We start from the raw sequence: 19,465 nt of genomic DNA, 5'->3' as shown, positions 1-19,465 counted from the left end.
TCCAAGGTAGGACAACAGGCCAAAGGTGAATATGTAAGATTTGATAGATATTCTGCTTTTTGATCGATTTACCTCTAGGGGAAGGAGATACTTTACGTCATAACAGCAGCTAAGCATTACAAGAGGTTACCCTGTCCCTGGTTAATAAAAGCATCACATTTTGATATGTGGTGTAAAATAACACCCTTTCTTGATTTAGAGTGCAGGTATTAAACTGGATTATTTTAATGAGTCACTTGTGGATTTCCTTTACCTTTTCTGCTACCTCTCTCACGGACTGCACACTGGTGCCATACAGGTGGTTGTTGTATTGTCCAGCTTCAATAAATTTGTGATCTTGAATGTCCTTTTCCATTTGCTCTCTTGATGTAACAAAATGATAGTCTCGCCCATCAACTTCATAATCACGCTTTGGTCTGGTTGTGTCTGGAGAAAGTGAAACATTTCCATCAAACTATTTATTCCTTTTCCTTGAATTTTTGTGGTGATTCATGATCAAAGTTAAAGATGCCATGTTGGGGACTTTAACACTCAGTGTCAGGTTCAACTCCTCACAGGTCAGGCATAGAAGAAGTTATATGCAGGATATAGCTCCCTGCACATTGCCCCAATTCACCTAGACCCCAACCTTAGAACAGGTCTCAGTGACATTTTCTATTTCTCACACCAGCCACACTTGAGATTTAGTGCCAAATATTGAATTATGCGCAGTTCGAAACTACTTGGAGTTGGGTTGAGACAGATTTCACTCAAGACCTTTACTTGCAGCAACGAAAGGAAATTTCTTCCCAGCCAGCCTGGCCTGGTTTCAAACTCATGTCCCAGAGATGAAATGGCAATAATCAGAACCACTGCATTAATCAGCTCCCATCTGTTGAACACTTTACTTTACAAGAACGCACATTTCATGCTTATAAAGTTGTAAGCCCTACACCAACGTGGTTGACTCTTAACTGCCCTCTGAAGTGGCCTAGAAAACCACTCAGTTTTATCAAGCTTGCAAACTGCAGCATTTTAAGGTGGCGGCCCACCACCACCTAAGGGAAACTAGGGATGGTAATAAATGCTGGCTTTGCCAGCAACGCCCAAATCCTGAGAACGAATTAAAAAAAGTAAAAATGCTCATTCTTTTTTTAAAAAAAATTTCAAACTGAAGTTGACAAAAACTTTAAACAGATATAGTTTCTGAATGCAAAGGTAATGCTAGAATGGTGGGACATGGAGAATGGATTGAGGTGTGAGGCACATAGTAGAGCACTTTTACATGTTTAAGTCTTTTATTCCATTATATAGACAAATGCATTCAGATCATTTACCCACCTTGTTCTAATGCAGATATTAACATTTCAAGACTATAGCACTCTGAGGAAATTAATGGCCACTGGCCAACCAGAGAGCTGGGGTATGGTGTAATGATCACTGACCAGTCAGAGGGGGAAGTTATAGTCTGATAGTAATTTAGCTTCTAACAATTGTATATCAATTTTTAAAAAATGTTAATAAACAGGTCTCATAATTAACAATGAGATGATTGTTTAAAGTGGAAATATTGATACATTCAGCTAATTTCCCCATAATCCTAAATTTTATAATTGGAGATATCTAAACTGTTACCGGTGCCTCAATCATTCTGTATTACAAGGTTCAACACTATCTAACTGCTGATCAGAGGCAGTCTGGGAGCAGATGTCTGTACACTCCAGTGATGACAGTAAGCTGATGGCAGTTTGACACACATACACACACACAAAAAGAGTACAGATACCTCCCTTTATAACAGCCAATTCAGTAGAATAAACTCCATCAATCATTGGTTAGATCTTAGAGTGATTTAATTGACACAATAATAATGTACGTACGTGGAACACAAGATCCAAACTTGTCTGGAAACTCTGAGATCAGATCATCATTAATTCGGTCTTTCATGGGTCCCAGAATTATAATGGGACGAGAGTAACGGACTATGTGACAAAAACAGAAACTCAGTTAGGTGAAGGAGACATGTTGTAATATTCACTATATTTCAACAGCAGTAAAATCTAGTTACCAGATCAGTGTCCAGCTGTATATTTCGGCAGCAGTGACACATTCCTTTATATTCTGGTAGCTGTCATTAAGATGACTTTTGTTTTCAATGAAAAATTTTAAACCTTCAATGCACCATTGGACTTACTGTTAAGTCACCTTCATATTAAATCTACCTCCCCATCCCCTAGGTCTGAAGTTAAGCCTCCATCTCCTTTCCCCATGGCAGGCACACTGTTGAAATACTAAGTCTCCAGAAGGTCAGTCATTAAACCTCCTCTCTATTCTAGCAGATCTACTTCCAAGTAACAACTTTGATTTATAGACACTTTTAAGGTAACAAAATGTTTCAGAAGAGGGGGAAAAGAAAACAAACATTGAGCAGGAATTGGGAGAAGAGTTAAGGAACGTGGCCAAAGATGAGGGTGAAGAGGGAAGGTTTTGAAGATGGAAAGAGATGAAGCAAGGTGATGGAGTTTTGGGGGAGAATTCCAGAGTACAGGATTATGATGACTGAAGGTCCTGCTTCTGATGGTGGAGCATAGGGATGGGAATACCTGGGGTGCAGGCAGGAGGAAAAAGGGAGGAGGCAAAGTAATCCAGACTCGGAAGGGTGGAGGGTATCAGTTTGGATGGAGTACTGGAGAAGATTGCACAGGTAGGGTGGAATGAGGCCACGAAGGCCTATATGGAAAAGAACAATGATTTTGAAGTCAACAAATTGGGTGATGGGAAAATGAGTGGAGGCTGGTGAGGGCAGGTCATTAAATATGAGAGACATAGTACAAGGTAGAATGCAGGCTGAAGAATTTTGGTGGAGTTGAAATTTGTGCCGAGTAGACCTTGGTAAGCTCGTGAGGAGAGTGTTGGTAAAACTGAGCTTGGAGGCAACAAGGATATTGATGAGGGCTTCAATGGTGGTGGTGAGGATGGCTATGATGCAGAGACAGAACTAGGCTGTCTTGGTGACTGCCTAGATGTAGGGTTTGGAACTCAGCTCAGGGTCAAGCAGCACATTGAGAATGTGCATCAACAGGTTTAGTCTGAGTGAGCAGGTCTTGGTCTTGCCAATGTTTAGTTTGAGGGAGCCCTTGGTGATCCATGACTTGATGTTGGACGGGCATCAGTTGTGGAGTCAAGAGTGGTGGCAGAGAATTGAAGATGGGTGTCAGCACACATGTGGAAACTGACCCTACGCTTATAAATGACAATTCAGAGGTATGAAGGCTATTAGGTCAGGCCTCTTTCAGCATGTCAAAATTGACTGTATGAACAGTGGAGAAGTCAATACAGCAGATTGCTGGCTACGTTGGGAGCAGTAGGAAGGTAACAGATATGCTGTGGAGGTGGGCCACAGACGGAGAGGTAGTGAAGGAGAATGGAGCAGCATTGAAGGCTTCAGAGAGGACAAAAAGGGATAAGATGCTGCGGTTGTGAGCGCATATAGGACATTGTTGGTGAATTCGACCAGATGGCCTCAATGCTGTGGGTGGGAACAAAGTCAAATTGAAGGGATTTGAACATGGAAGCGATTTATTTTCCTCTTTTTTTTATAAAAAGAGGAAAAGTAGCGCTCCCTTAAGGCAGTGATCTAGCTGGCCCAAAGACTACTCCAGCATGAACAGTTGTCTGGTCTGCTCTTGTACAACATGAAAATGGATGTGTGTGTGGGGCAAGGAGGAGAGAAAGAAGAAAACTGTTGCTTCAGCTTGAAGAGATTGCTGTCAGTGTAAAGATTGGCACTTCAAAAAATGTAACCAAAGCACTGTGCAGCAGTGTGGTAAGGCACAAAGATTTTTGCTGTGATTTTTCATGTGACCATCAAGGAGCATGGAGCAAACACCAAGTGTTTCCCTTCATTGAGGGAGAGAAAACTGGATGGAACGTGATCTGGATTAATGTTCTACTTTTAGCAGTTACTCACAGAGGCTCTGTAGTAGGTCTCAGTCTCCACACCCTCTTCATTGAAAAGGTGTATGGAAATTGGAGACATTAGGGGGCAAAGAGAAAAATAATTTTCAAAAAACTCTACAGGTTGGTTAGAAGGGGAGAGGGACAAAAATTGCATAACTTTTCTTTACTACTGCGCCTATTCATCAGTTTCCACTTACCCTCCTGTTGGCCAACAGGTTCATAGGAGAGAACGTAATCTTCCTGACCACCTATCCCAAAAGACAACATAGAGACACTCAGTTTTAAAATCAGCTTCACACCATTAAAAGAATATAGCAATAGTCTACTAAAAGCATGGTGTTAAAACCTTTGGGGTGGTGGGGGAAGATCGGTACTGCACTCTCATTCACTAAGATAATGCACGGTACTATAACTAAAACCTGATCTTGTCATCCCAATCTAAAAAGCTAAAACTTTTCCAAGTCAGTTATATTGCTGAAGTTCTTACATGATAATCATTAAAAATTGATCATTGATAAACATTATCAAAGGCAAGTTGAAGTTCCTCAATAGTAAGTTGCTGTTTAAGTAAAAAATTAATTGATTTTTTTTTTAAGTTTCTACATCACATCTGCAGTTTTATGAAGGAGAGTTGAACCTACGGTTCAGTAGGTTATTCATCCCAGTGCATAAGTTGCACTCCAGATTAAACTGAAAAAAGATTCGACTAAAGATAGAGATTAAAATGAAACAGAAAAAGGAGGCTGATGATGAATGTAAAGTTCATAATGCAGTAGAGAACCAGGCTGAATACAGAAAGTACAGAGGAGATCTAAAAAATGGAGTAAGAGGGGCAGAGAGAGAGTATGAGAATAGATTAGCGGCTAACATAAAAGGGAACCCAAAAGTCTTTTATAAACATATAAATAGTAAAAGGGTAGTCAAAGGAAGGGTGGGACCAATTAGGGACACAAAAGGAGATCTTCTTGTGGAGGCAGAGGGCATGGGTGAGGTACTAAATGAGTACTTCACATCCATCTTCACTAGAGAAGAGGATACCTCCACTGTAGCAGTAAAGGAGGAGGTAGTAGTGATATTGCATAGGATAAAAATAGATAAAGAGGAGGTACTTAAAAGACTGGCAGTACTCAAAGTAGAAAAGTTACCTGGTCCAGATGGGATGCATCCTAGGTTACTGAGGGAAGTAAGGGTGGAAATTGCGGAGGCTCTGGCCACAATCTTCTAATCCTACTTAGATATGGGAGGGTGCTAGAAGACTGGAGGATTGTAAATGTTACACCCGTGTTCAAATAAGAGGGATAAACCCAGCAATTACAGGCCAGTCAGCCTAACGTCGTGATCGGGAAACCTTTAGAGACAATAATCCGGGTCAAAATTAATTGGCACTTGGAAAAGTATGGGCTAATAATTGAAAGTCAGCACGGATCTGTTAAAGGCAAATCGTATTTGACTAACTTGATTGAATTCTTTGATGATGTAACAGAGAGGGTTGATGAGGGTATTGCGATTGATGTTGTGTATATCGACTTTCAAAAGGCATTTGATAAAGCACCACACAATAGACTTGTTAGCAAAATTGAAGCCCATGGGATTAAAAGGACAGTGGCAATGTGAATACAAAATTAGCTAAGGGACAGAAAGCAGAGAGTAGTGGTGAACGGTTGTTTTTCTGACTGGAGGGAAGTATACAGGGGTCAGTATTAGGATCACTGCTCTTTTTGATATATATCAATGACCTGGACTTGGGTATAGAGGGTATAATTTCAAAGTTTGCAAATGACATGAAACTCAAATGTAGTAAACAATGTGCAGGATAGCAACAGACTTCAGGAGGACATAGACAGACTGGTGAAATGGGCAGACACATGGCAGATGAAATTTAATGCAGAGAATTGTGAAGTGGTACATTTTGGTAGGAAGAATGAGGAGAGGCAATATAAACTAAATGGTACAATTTTAAAGGGGGTGCGCACATACACAAATCTTTGAAGGTGGCAGGACAAGTTGAGAAGGTTGTTTAAAAAAAATGGGACCTGGGCTTTATTAATAGAAGCAGAGAGTACAAAAGCAAGGAAAGTTATGCTTAACCTTTATAAAACACTGGTTAGGCCTCAGCTGGGGTGATGTGTCCAATTCTGGGCAACACACTTTAGGAAGGATGTCAAGGCCTTAGAGAGGGTGCAGAAGAGATTTACGAAAATGGTACCAGAGGTGAGGGACTTCAGTTATGTGGAGAGACTGCAGAAGCTGGGGTTGTTCTCCTTAAACAGAGAAGGTTAAGGGGAGATTTGACCGAGGTGTTCAAAATGATGAACAGTTTTGATGGAGTAAATAGGGAGAAACTGTTTCCAGTGCCAGAGGACACAGATTTAAGGTGATCAGCAAAAGAGCCAGAGGTGACATGAGGAAACATTTTTTTACGCAGCGAGTTGTAATAATCTGGAATGTATCCCTGAAAGAGTGGTGGAAGCAAATTCAATAGGAACTTTCAATAGGGAATTGGATCAATACTTGAAGGAAAAAAAATTATACGGCTATGGGGAAAGAGCAGGGTAATGGGATTAATTGGATAGCTCTTTCAAAGAGCCGTTAAAGCATGATGGGCTGAATGGCCTCCTCCTGTGCTGTACCTACTATGATACTATGTAAATGTGACTAAAGTATTACATTTTAGTGTAATATTTAAGTCAGATTGTAAATAGTAGATTTTAATTTTTAAAAAGTTGCACACAATAGAGAAGGGGCACCATCTATGAATGAATGTCAGTTGAGACTGTGATTTGATTTCTAGAATATACACCAGTGATCTCTAGAGAGTATCAATTCTTCCCTGTTCTTTACTAGATTGTTAGGATGTCCAATTTGGAGAGCTTGGATCCTTTCTAGAGTGACCAACTGGAATGTCAAATTGGACATAAACAGATTCAAAAGCTATTTCATGTAAATATCTTATAAGAGCTTAACTAGTTATTTGAAAAAGAGGAATATTAAAGGGTATGGGAAGTGAGGAATGGGATTAAACTTGGCAGCTCATGTGGAGAAAAACACAGATGTATGTCAGGCCTGATTCGCCTGTTTCTATGCTGTATGGCTTCATTTTTTCAATGCCATTTTAAGAACACTGAACGTGTATACGCCATGAAGTATAATTTAAAGCTAAAGGACAGAGACTATTCATTCCACAGTACTGAACAGTTGCATGTCAGCAACAAACAAGACCAACACATCAGCGGTCAGCTGGTTAAAGCACGTCCTTGTTTGGTATGGATGCTTGTTGCAATTCAAATGAACACTTCACCTGCCACTAAAGAGATACTTATCTCAGTTAAGTGACTTTTTAAAAAAGTCTATGTAGAATTATTAAAGATATGTAAAAGAGGGACATACCTACACTTTTAACACAAGTCGTAATATTACAGATTGTAATTGACATGGAATTTGCACCTGGGATTTATTATTTTTGCACTTATTACCTGCATTACATTTCAGAATCCATCCGACCAGCATAGAATGGCAGGTGAAGGGCTTTTGCAGTTATCTATTCAGTTAAAGTAGTACATTCGCAAACCATCATAAAAGATGTGAAATTTAAAAAAAATGGAAACAGCTGCTCTTTCGAAAACAATGCAGCTTTGTAACTGAAATAAATACTTCCTGCAGACTTCCGACTCAAAAATTTGAGTTGGTGCAGTGCTATTTCCAGGCTAGTTTGCAAAGTGCTGAGAGTTAGTTGGCTCAGTTACATCAAGCTGAATGAGGCAAGAATGATTCAGTGTCACTTTCAACCTACACAACATTCACAACATTGACAAGATGTGGCATCTCTGTGCATGTTCCACTACAAATACTTTCATAAACACTTCGGCCCTCAATATAAACGTCAGTACTTCTTTAAATATACGCTGTTTAATACCAATGCTTTGTGCCAGAGATTAGGAGGACACTCTGACCATGTAGTTATGTAGTTGCACTTCCAAACTCAATTAAACTCTTTGGCTGGTGGGTGGGAAAGAGATGGGCAGAAGAAAAAGATAGGATTATTAGAGGAAAAAACAGCTTTTTTAAATCACAGGTCCAGGTGTTATAAAATATTTTAGTTTCATGAGTAGTTAACCAGATGAATGTACGACTTTAACTGTTTTCAAGCAGAAGAGAACTTGTTTTTGTTAAAAGTTGATGAAAAATGAACAAATTGTACAAAACAAATTTGAGAGCACAAGCAACTCATGCAGTTTTATGTACTTTGAAAATTCATCTGCCAAAAAAGTCTGAAACTCATGCAAAAGCAGGACTGATGAGAAACAATGTACGTTTGAAGAGATACATAAACAGAACTGGTTGAAATTAACCTCTTGTTTCACCATACTCATCTGTAATCATGATTTCTGTCATGAAGAACAGAAGGAAGGAAGGCAGGAGGAAAAAGGGAAGAAGTAAAAATTGCAACGCAGTACAGTTTAAAAGTATTTAAGAGATTCAGTCCTTTTATTCCATTGATCTTACTGCGCGGCACATTACATAAAACTAGATCAGTGATAGGGACTTCAGTGCTGACTGCCCTTCCTCAAATTTAACGTCATCAACCATACTGCACACTGGGTTAAAAGGTAACAATTCATATATGGCTAGTACCTTACAGCTAGTGCCAGCTGCTGCATGTATACAGCGTACATTACATACACACTACGGTACTGGAGTTGGTACTTAATAGCTGTTAAGAACAAGCTGCGCTAGTTGGTGGTGGAGCCAGATTTCAAAAGTGGAACAAGCTGTTTTGATAGTGGGCACAAACTGTTGCTAGTTCGCCTCGTGCCTCGGATGGTATATGCTTCCTGTAAAAATTGCACATGGCTCCAATATATGCATATGTTACATGCGTAAAGGCAGTAGTGTTACACCATGTATGTTAGGGATGGGTTTTTAATTAAATTTAAACCGATCAAGCTGGATTTCCATACCATCCATGCCCTTGACATGCATAGTGTTTTTGGTTCTAACAGTGGTAAATTTACAAGATGATTCAGCTGCACTTTCAATGAGATAGCAGCCAAATGTGATCACAGTCCATTTCAAGTTTTCTTTCTGAGCTACAGGTTAGCCCAACAGTAAATATCATCTCTTTTAGCTTTGATGCACCTAATCAGACTACTGGATCGTTAATTAAGTGGATTGCTTTAGACTTGAACAGTTATTCAGACCATTGCATTTTCACACATCTACTGCCATTTTGTCTCCCTGATAGGTGAACCCCCCCATCCTCCAACCTCTGTGTCTCATCGTAACCTTTCTCATCTATCTCTATTTTATGAATACTACCATTGCTAGTGCTGATCTGAACAGAAATGTTGTCCCATATATCATCTTTCGTCTTACATCCCATTGGGTTTAAACCGTAGTACATTCTTCAGCAGTAACTCCCTACCTTTCTTAGTGTTTCCTTCCCCAAATAATCCTCCCCTCATTGGAGAATTTTTAATATGAACAAATGCTCAGTGATGATGTCAGTAACAATATTTCCTTGGCCAAGGCAAGAATACTGAAGCATCATAAATTGGAATTTGTTTATTCTAGATCAGAAAATTAGAACTTTTCCAACTGGAAGAGCAACAGGAAGACATTTCAATTGAACAATGACTGAAGAACTGATCTATGCGCAGAGGTTTTATGCACTAAGTCAATCTCCTGTGGCATTACACCTGGGAAGTTAAGACCAATGTAGTCTTCAGATGAAGCAGGTTGAGAGGAAGGGGTAATTAGACTAGGGCATGCAGAGATAATTCAGTTGCACTTTAAAGTCACACAATCTGTCCTTATTTTTATATTTCTATATTAGAATTTCATAAACCCACGTTTACAATGAAAACTTCCTATGTAAACTTACCAAGCTGTAATTACACCCTCTCGCCAGTAGTGGCATTGCAGCACATTCACTGGCAGGAAGGTGTAATTACAGTTACAAATTTACATAGGTAGTTTGCATTGTGCATTTGGATATAGGAATTTATAATAAAAAAAGTTGACGAAACGTTCATGTAGATGCAACATTTTTTTAAAACATATTTCAATTTTTGTGACGACTATGAACTGGGCAATTTAATATTAACCAATTTGGACATTGAGATTTTAAAATTATTCTCAATAACATTTTAATGACATGCTTGCCAACCTACAAGATTTCCTGAATTTCATGATTTGTGCCTCTCTCTCAAGATTCAGTTCTTTACGCTTTTTCAGAAAGGATAGCATTCTTAGCCTGACTGCCACCGTAACTTTTTTTTGTAAATAACCAGTGGGAATTGAAAAAATGTGAACAAAGAACCCCAAATATGGAGTGAGGTTAGATCACAGGACTCCAGAGAACATGGAACCCTTGGAGGAATGGTGTCATGGCGACTGTAGCCCAGTGAAATAGACATATTGTAAGGTATATGAATGAACAAAGAAGAAAAAATTATATTTTTTTTTCAAAAAAGCTAGAGTACAAGCCATTCCAGACAAAACTTGCACATTTTCTGTCCAGCGAAAATGTAGGCACTGGCATACTTTTGGGAGCATGTCATCAGTCCTCTCAAACAGGGAATGGTGCATGTCAGGAGGGAGCAAACTTTAAAAGCTGGCCATGGCCACATGGGCTGGCTAGGTTAGTGTAACCATTTAACTACAAAAAAGTATTAACACAACCTCACGAGAGGCAGGGAATTTAGTTCCTCCTCCCTCAAATAAACCAAATTGAAATTTCCAAGTATAAACTGAGATTAAATTTTAGTGTAAATACTGTAGCATAGGATTAGCCTAATACATGTTTATTCAGCAAGTCAGAAACTGCATGGTAATGTATAATAGCCATATATGAATAACTTTCTTTCTTCTTTGCTAGGTGGTTACCAACATGCAGCCTATCAACCAGTGGGCAGCCGCACTGAAAGCTCTGCAAGGCAAGGATCTGTAACACAAAGGGAGTTTAGGATGAACTCAAAAACAAACAGGGAACAAAAAACAACTTACGGTAACTACTTTCACTATCACTGGCATTAGAGGTTACATGCTCTGAAATTATAATAAGAAAAATAAGCAACATAATCAAATATAACATTTCAATACAAATTATGGTTGATAAAATTATGCATTTCAAAAATATGCAAAGCAAACCATGGACTCATGAAATGCATTAACAATTGTTTGGATGATGTAATTACTGTGAACTGGGAAACTTGACCCCCCAGTTCTTAAGTGACACACACACACACACACACACCTCCAAAACCTCTAAACTACCCAATATCTGACTGAAAACCAAAAAAGAGCAACATATCTTAAAATGGCCAGAGCAACAGGACCACATACTTGTACAATGCCATGCATGCAGCAATAATGCTCCCACCATATTGCAGTCAATACAGCCTTACTGAATATCACCTGACTCCTCAAAGCAACAGTGCCACTCAATCCAACACAGAGAGAAGAACCAGCAGAGGGGGCATCATCCCAACTCTATTCTTACACTATCCAGTGGTCACATAAGAATGGCATGAGCAGAGCTGTCTGCTTATCTGGCCGGGCAGGAAATTATGCTTGCCATCAATGAATATTTTCTAAAAAAATTCCAACAATAAATCCTTTAACATGCAAATGTTCATTTAAATATCAGTGTGATGAATGGCAGTAACACAATACTGAACCTTTTCATTTCAGATTCTGACATAATACTCCTATACAAACCAATATCTCAGTTTTAACAATCCCAAGCACATTTTAGACCAAGTTAGTTGTTTATTACCTATTGAGGATTAATAAAATTTGTTGGATGTTAGAGTGTCTATGACTCAACAGCAGCTTAATATTGGTCTTCAGACTTAGGGTCAGAAGCAAGAGGGGACATACGTAATTAAAGGCTTGATAATTGGAGATGTTAACTGCGGTAACCTGACCGTGCAGGAGGGAGAACAGTTCAGTTCTCACTCAGCATGCTTAATAAAATATAATTTTTACTACTGCATTCTGCAGCCATTGATTAAACCGGAAATACAGGTTTTGCAGGTAGGGAGGAGCAAGAATTTGGTTTTAAAACAGAAAAAATTACTGAAGTATTTCATAGTAAATATTGTTTTATTGAAAGTCAATATTCCATGAGATTCAGAACACCCCATGCTCAACACGGGGTAACTGTATTCAACGCCCCTTGAGGCATTTTTGCACATTTACGAAACAAATCTGTAAAAGACCTCTCATGAAATCTGACCGTCAAAATAAATAAAATTTAAAGCCACAGATTTGAGTCTCAAATAATAGGTCAAATTACAGAGAAATGTTTTCTCAAAGAAGCCACAAATGTGGTTTTGTAGGAAACCAACACCACACTGGTGTAGTGGTGGGTGCTTGGGTTGGGCTTAAATTTGAGGCATTGTCGAGGAACCAAATTCTACATATAACCACGCTATACGTATTGGGGGAAGGGGATGGGGGTAGGGAGCGTTTGACGAGGTAATGTAGGAGAAAGTTTACAGTTTTACCCAATTTGGCAGCACCTGATGCCGAGTATAGATGAAAGATGTGAACATGTTCAATCCATAGCACTGACAACCATCAGTTAGAGGCCATAGCACACTTTTGATTGCCTATCGATATTCGACTGTATTATGACTGCATTCCCCACAGTGAGCTCTGGATCTAATATGTTACCACGGAGGCACAGAATGGGGATTAGATTCTCCCTTTAGCAGAGGGAGAGGAAGTGAGGGGGGGGGGGGAATAATCAGGAGAGTGATTTACTTCTAATACATTCTGGCAGCTGCCTGACCTTGGCAGAGGTTAGAAGGTCAACTCTGCCTTTTGATCAGGGAATAACACTTTTCAGTGGGTGAGAGAGGATGGAACAGAAAGTAAAGAACATAACTGCATTTTCAAAAGTTGCTTAAGACACATTATTTTGACAGTTTTTCTATAATACAGTCAGTTTAAAAATGGATGCGTGGTTTGAGATTTTAGATCATTCATTAATTCAAGGGACTCGATCGAAAATGTATTTATTGTCCCTCTATGTTGTGTATTAATTATCTAAGTCCTCAGTATGTACTGGACTAAGATGTAAAATATTTACCAGCTGCATTTGTGACTGAGAATAAATGACTGAAATTTCCCAAAATAGTACAGGAGTAATATAAACCTTGATAATTTATCAGTAGGTTGTTAGGTCTTTAATGAATGTACATAATCCAGTAGGTGAAATGGATGTGTTCTCAAGCAGATTTATTCCAATTTTAACTTCACTTTCATTATTTAGAAGATCATTGTACTTTATAGGAATGTCATAAATTTGTAAATCTCAGATATTCTGGGATGTATTTACATCAAATATTTCCACTAGAACATGAAACATTCCAAAATCCCTAGATTTTTGTTAAAAACAAATGTATGCTTAGAGTGATTCATATCACACCCCACTTTTGTTTTAAGGCTCTCATAACATTTTCACCTTTTAAGCTTACAGGACCATAGATGCTAAAGTGTTTCACATAATATTTTGTGATACATCACATGCTATTTACAAGCACAGCTGCTCAGTAAGTGCTTGGTATAAACCTCAGTGACAGTGGCAAGCTTTACAATAACAAGTGTGGAAATGGAATTAAGGGGAGTTATGAGCTGAAATCAAGCCATTTCAGCAGGATTAGCTCAGGATAACTACTTGGACACTGTTTCAGATGTTTTAATACTTCAGTTATCTTTTATACCATAATTTAAGGTCTCAGCAGCTTATGACTGTCGAGGAATCAGGCTAGAACAGTAGACCTATATATCACCGGAGTTCCTATTACAGCAAGAGCAACGCTGGACATAATAATGAACAAAATGACAACAGATTGAAAGCACCAATACTTTTCTCAGGAGAGAATTACACCTGGTTCCTCCAGCCACTGAGTACCACTGGCAGAAATCATAAACAGCCAGCAGCGGCAAGTAGATCATGTCCATCACTTTGAAATGGTGCCCGCACAGACCAGCGGTGCAAGTTTAACATTGTTGGTTCACATGGACGTTCTCCTGATATTACATTATGCTAAATGGGGTATGAGCATGCAATGACTGGAGTTACTAGTCTGTTGCCCCCTTTCCCAAACTGCACTATTACTGACTCCTTTCCCACGTGTTTCCTCCCTAACCTCCTCCTTCTTGGTCTCTAGCCTGATTAGTCATATTTTGTTCATACTGTCCACACTCACTCACTCTGGTCCTTTCTTCCCTGTTCCTGCATTGTTCATTCTCATTCCCATTTTTTATCTCTCTATTCTGGTTTCATTCTCTTGCTACCATTTTCCATTTTATAAATGCAAATCAGATGCATAAAGAAAAGGAAACTTAAAGAATACAAAGTGATTTTTTGACAAACTGACTGAACTGTGGTGTAAGGAGGAAGATTGTTTGAAAAAAAATTAAGAACCATGTTGGACTCTGACATCAAATGAAATATTAAAATCCATTTTGTGGCACAACGTTGAGGCTGATCTACTTGGAAAATTCTTACGGGGAAAAGTAGAGTTAGCAATGGATAACAGGATCAGATAAATTCTCATTAGGCCAATAGTAAATAGATTAGGCTATCATTACTGATACAGCTTTGGCACTGAATGCAAAAGTGCTGCCATTTCTAGCAAAAAAACTTGCTCTGAAAAGAGAGAGTTACATTTGTTAGACTGAGAAAGACACAATACCAGTACCCAACTCTTCAAAAAACATACAGCACCTTTTGGCCCACCCACTGTGACAACCCCCCCCCCCCATCAATCTCACTCCCAAAAGCTTAGCACAAAACCAAAATAGTTAAATATGCTTGCAATCTAATAACACAAAACAGCCCAAGATTATTTTTATTTAAAAAAAATCATGCAGTATAAAAGAATCCAATACTCTACAGCCTCACCTCAAACACAGTGAAAGATGTTAGCCAGACTAGGAGCCCCATTGAGTCAGAAATGCGAGAGGTGTAAAAGACTAAGGCTATCCCATCAAGTAAGCAAAAACTGAACCGTCTTATTTATAATGTTCAAATCAGTTTATAGGGTAAAACAAAAGAGAAAATATATTGGAATTGAAAGCAAATATAAACACGCATAGCAAAACCTAACTTTGCCTGCTCTTAATAGAACACTTGCAAAAGCAAAGAAATCCTCAAGTCATCTTTCAGGAACAAGTCATTATTGCACGACTACTAGTGAAGATCACTGCTGTGGGAAATACAATGATATTCATGGATAGAACTTTTCACAATTTAAATTTTGGTTCCAGTGGCTCCTTTCCATCTTATTTTCCAGCTTTTAAGAATATTTTTATACTTTTAACTGAACGACTCAGTTTTTTCGTAGTACATTTCAAGAAACTGATGGCCAGGGTGCTGCTCACACATAAATGCCTCAGTGGAGTGAAAGGACACAGAATCAATCTCTCTGCTGAGATTTTGATCTCACACCATACAAAGGTGCAGAGCTGAAGCCAGGAGATTTTGGGGGAAGAAGAAAGAAATCTCTATCAAACCCCTGCCATCTGGCCAACAACATAATTGACAGCAGCCTGTTCACTCTGAAAACATGTTAAAGTGGGGTGGGGTGGGGTGAAGAGACATCGCACAAAACAAGACAACCAGTTAGTAATGAAGCTAACTTTAAAAAAAAATTCAATCTGTTCCTCAAAGACAGTGATTTCCAGGCCTTTGGATGTAAGGTGTTCATCCATTTTGTGAGAGCAGAATGCACTTCCTGGCATATACCTTTTTTGGCTCAACTGAAATTATCATTAATTTGGGTAAAAAGAAAATAGACCCTCCCCCACCCAGTAAGGTTGACTAGTTTTAAAAAAAACTAAAAATGAAGTTTATTTTTTATACAATCTTTCCTCCAGTTCACAGTATACAGATTGTACTGATGTCATAATGTAAAAGAAAAATGGAATAATTTGCAATGGTCTCCAGCTACTTCCTATGTTAACATTTAATGCCTGATCTTTCAGCTCCAGATAAATTATGAACTGATATTGTTATTTCAGAACATAAGTTGGCATGTTTACATCCAAATGCATGTTAGAGAACTGACCCAGTAACAAACACTAGTAAGGAACTTCAGCCTCCATCCAATGTTTACATACAATTTTACATAAGGGTCACATTTCATTTGTGTTCTCCTAGTTATCAAATTCATAAAACGTCTGATTTATCTAAAAGGTTTACATAGGAAATAGTACCAGAGATTGCGAAACCTGTCTTTGCATGGTAATGATTAAAAAAGTAAAAATAAAGATGGAAAACCAATAACCATGAACCTCCCCCATGCCAGCAGAAACCTACGAACCACTAGAGAAAGCAACAAAAAGAACTAGCTTAGAAAACAGATGGAGGCAAATGTGAATGGAGAGGATTTTCCGGCACTTACTCAGGCCTTTTGTTCCCATAACGTCGTCACCTAACCCGGGGATCTCCTGTAGAGTAGTCCCCAGACAGCAAGCAATAAGAAAAAAAAATAATCACAGAAGAAAAAAAAATCTGTCAGTGGCACATAACAAGACTACTACCATGACAGACAGTTTTATGTGAACGTAACTGGTTTTGATGTTTCTCAACCCAGGAGTTAACCATAAAGTTTCAGTATATAGATATATTAACACAGTTGGAACTTACAGAAATAGCCGACTCAGAACAGAAGCTCCAATGTGTTAAAAACAAAGATGGGACCAGTTGTATTCAGCAAAAACATGTTGCCATGGTAACACAGTAAAGGTCCCTACTTGGAGATTGACCTTCCCTGCAGGTGTATTTGGTTGCAGCTACTTACGTTCAAGATCACTGGTTTCCTGCTCACTCTGCTCCTTGTTCTTGTAGAAGGGGAATTTTCGGGAAAAGATGTTCTTTTTACGCTTGTCATTGAATGACTGTTGAAGAGAAGGAGGGGCAAAAAAAGGGGTGTCTAATGTCCACGTGATTAATGCCCGACCCTAAAAACGCATGGAAACTGACTCGGGCCACCATCCCTTGCAATTTGAAAAAATTTTGTTTTAAAGCTAACTTTGCCAAGAAAATGACGATGCACAATACGTATTCTATTCCTGCAGCATATCTCCTTCAGACTGTGACAGAAAATCTGTAAAAAGCAATCCAGAGAAACTTCCAGGACATTTAGCAAAAATTATTATTTTTTTTAAAAAGCAGATTTTAGCTGTGATGCCATTCAAATCTTTAAGACTATACAGAAATGTGCTGGCCTTAGAGTCATTTCCACAAGAGTAAAATCGGTCAAGTTCTGCATCTGAGACAATCAAAATAAAATAGAAAATGGTCAAGGTGTATAGAAAAAAAAAAGTTGGCAATAGTAGGGATTTAAAAAAAAACACTTTTTATAGGAGCTAATGAAAAAATAAAACAAATCTACTAGAAAACAAGACAAACTCAGATGGATTCAAATGAACAGAGCTTGATTTTGAAGATTGTGAAACAAGGAGACAGGGTGAGATGTGATTGTCAGCATGCTGTCTTACAATTCAGTCTTGATTAATAAACTTTAATACAGATCAGTCAACTTTCAGCAAGAAGTTCATTAACTAAATCCACAGCCAATGTGGTAAGATGAGAACTAGAGATCAAAGTGCATCAGAAATAATAAAAATCCAATTTCTCAAAAATTTCAGGTGAATCTACAAGGTTTACTCATTCCATATTACAATATTGAAAATAATTCACATAAAAACTAATAAAACCAAATCTTATTCCAAAATATTTCTGGTCATGCTTTGCAAAACATTTGAAAAGATGGAAGGAAGAGAGACTCTAAAGTGAGCTCAGCAAAGCTGTAAATGAACCAAGTGGGTGGAAGGGAGTGGAAGAAAATAGAGCGAGAGAGAGAGAGAGAGAGAGAGAGCAAGAGCGCGAACGAACAAGAGAAGTGAGAGTGCATAAGAGAGCGAGTGAGAGGAACTGTGAGCAATAGCAACTTATCGAGTGAGACAGCTCTCTATATAGATAGGATCTATATAAAGGGATAGAAATTACTGAAGATATAAAGCGAATATATAGAGAATGTTTTATTAATGTATATAGCATTAATATGTGAAAAACTTAAGAAGCAAGTTTGTAGGATCCAATTAAAATAGTTGTGTTGTTGATTGTTCAATGTATGTTGTACCCTGGCTGTATTACTTGAAACACTAGTTTTTTCCCCCCATAATTTAAAATTTGGAAAACATCAAACGAATCAATACTAAAGTCTTCATTTGGATACTAGGTAACTCATTTGAATGCCATCCATTTCATGTCTAGCAAAAACAGAATGCTAAAATTAGACTCCTAATTATTCAAACCAAAATAGTGAGGTTTAAATCTAAAATGGCATCAGGTGTCTCACCAAAGCCTACACCCAAAGCAAGAGAAATTGGATTTTGAGCTTTAAAAGTGGTTTATCTTTAAGTAGAGAACATGCATAACGTGCTAAAGCTTGGCATCTGACGAAGCCATGCCAGAGTTTGAATGTGGCTAAATGAGACAGCCCTGTGGGATGCAGATCTTCATCAATGGCAAGCGTAGTTTTTCTTGTACTTCTTTCTGCTACACAATGCATGCATATTTCTGCGCACGTTAGTACACAATTGTTCCAACCACACATATACAGGTACAGAAATTCAAAAATAGTTGTTCAGTTTAGCAGGGAATACCATCATAAGGCGTTTACTATAAATCTATAGCGAGTGGAAGAACAGTGGAGCATGCTGTTAATCTGTTTTATTCACTCCTAGCTAAATGTTTTTGAAAAACAGTTCAGATTTCTACACAGAGCTATCTATAAAAAACACATCTGGCAAACCAATATTTATAAATCAAAACTATAATTTTTAGAGGAATTTACTTTGTCCTTTTTAGATTATGGGTAAGGATAAAGATTTCTGATCAGCACTGTAAACCTTTTCCCATAAATAGTATTTAATTACACCAGCCCCTTGCTTCTTTCTTCCCCCACCCGTCCACTGCCCCTCCCAAAGTTAACAAGTACCACTGAAAGATTGCCGCAGACACACCAAATCTAGAATGGAATGTTTTAACCTCTGGTGGTCAGCTTAAAAAATACTTCTAAAAAAAAGACTGTGACTCAGCAAAGGCAGAAACAGTCTTCCTGGCTTTTCAGCATGAATTCTCATGTGCCATGACCAAGAGAGATCATGGATTCTGAGTGGGAGCAATGCAATTTAGAATCTACTATGAATGAAGAACACTTGCATAAACATTTGTGCCAAAGTCACAAGTGTTTTATGAAGATATTCCTGACAGGTGTAATTGTGTATTCCAAACTTTTCCATTGAAAACAGTTTCTACAAAAAGTAGAAATAATGCTTAGAATGTTAGATTATAACATCATAAATGTGCAATCATTATTTATTGCACAATCCATACCCAGTCATATGTGTGAATTAGTTGAAGGTCTTTCCCCCAAATCACTAATTCAGAACTATAACCCCCCAGTGATACAAAATATATATTCTTTTAAAAACCACTTAC

The 19,465-nt window shown here is 38.3% G+C and overlaps 1 protein-coding gene across 5 annotated transcripts in view; it reads right to left on the bottom strand.

Annotated features, from left to right (window-relative positions):
• The window catches only part of LOC137331368 (disks large homolog 1), a 371,837-nt gene that overhangs the window by 5,531 nt on the left and 346,841 nt on the right, over nt 1–19,465 (bottom strand). For 3 of the 5 annotated variants that reach the window (XM_067995121.1, XM_067995122.1, XM_067995125.1), the window contains 5 exons: nt 16,758–16,854; nt 10,945–10,986; nt 4,137–4,187; nt 1,860–1,961; nt 254–426 (listed from right to left, as the gene is read on the bottom strand). In XM_067995121.1, the coding sequence (XP_067851222.1) occupies nt 254–426; nt 1,860–1,961; nt 4,137–4,187; nt 10,945–10,986; nt 16,758–16,854 (465 nt within the window). Of the gene's footprint in view, nt 1–253; nt 427–1,859; nt 1,962–4,136; nt 4,188–10,944; nt 10,987–16,358; nt 16,405–16,757; nt 16,855–19,465 lie in introns of all 5 variants that reach the window. The other 2 variants (XM_067995123.1, XM_067995124.1) reach the window with 2 other exon arrangements.

The sequence above is a fragment of the Heptranchias perlo genome, chromosome 13 (genome assembly GCF_035084215.1).
Source record: "Heptranchias perlo isolate sHepPer1 chromosome 13, sHepPer1.hap1, whole genome shotgun sequence".
NCBI classification, from domain to species: Eukaryota; Metazoa; Chordata; class Chondrichthyes; order Hexanchiformes; family Hexanchidae; genus Heptranchias; species Heptranchias perlo.
This window is presented reverse-complemented; position numbering and strand designations above follow the sequence as displayed.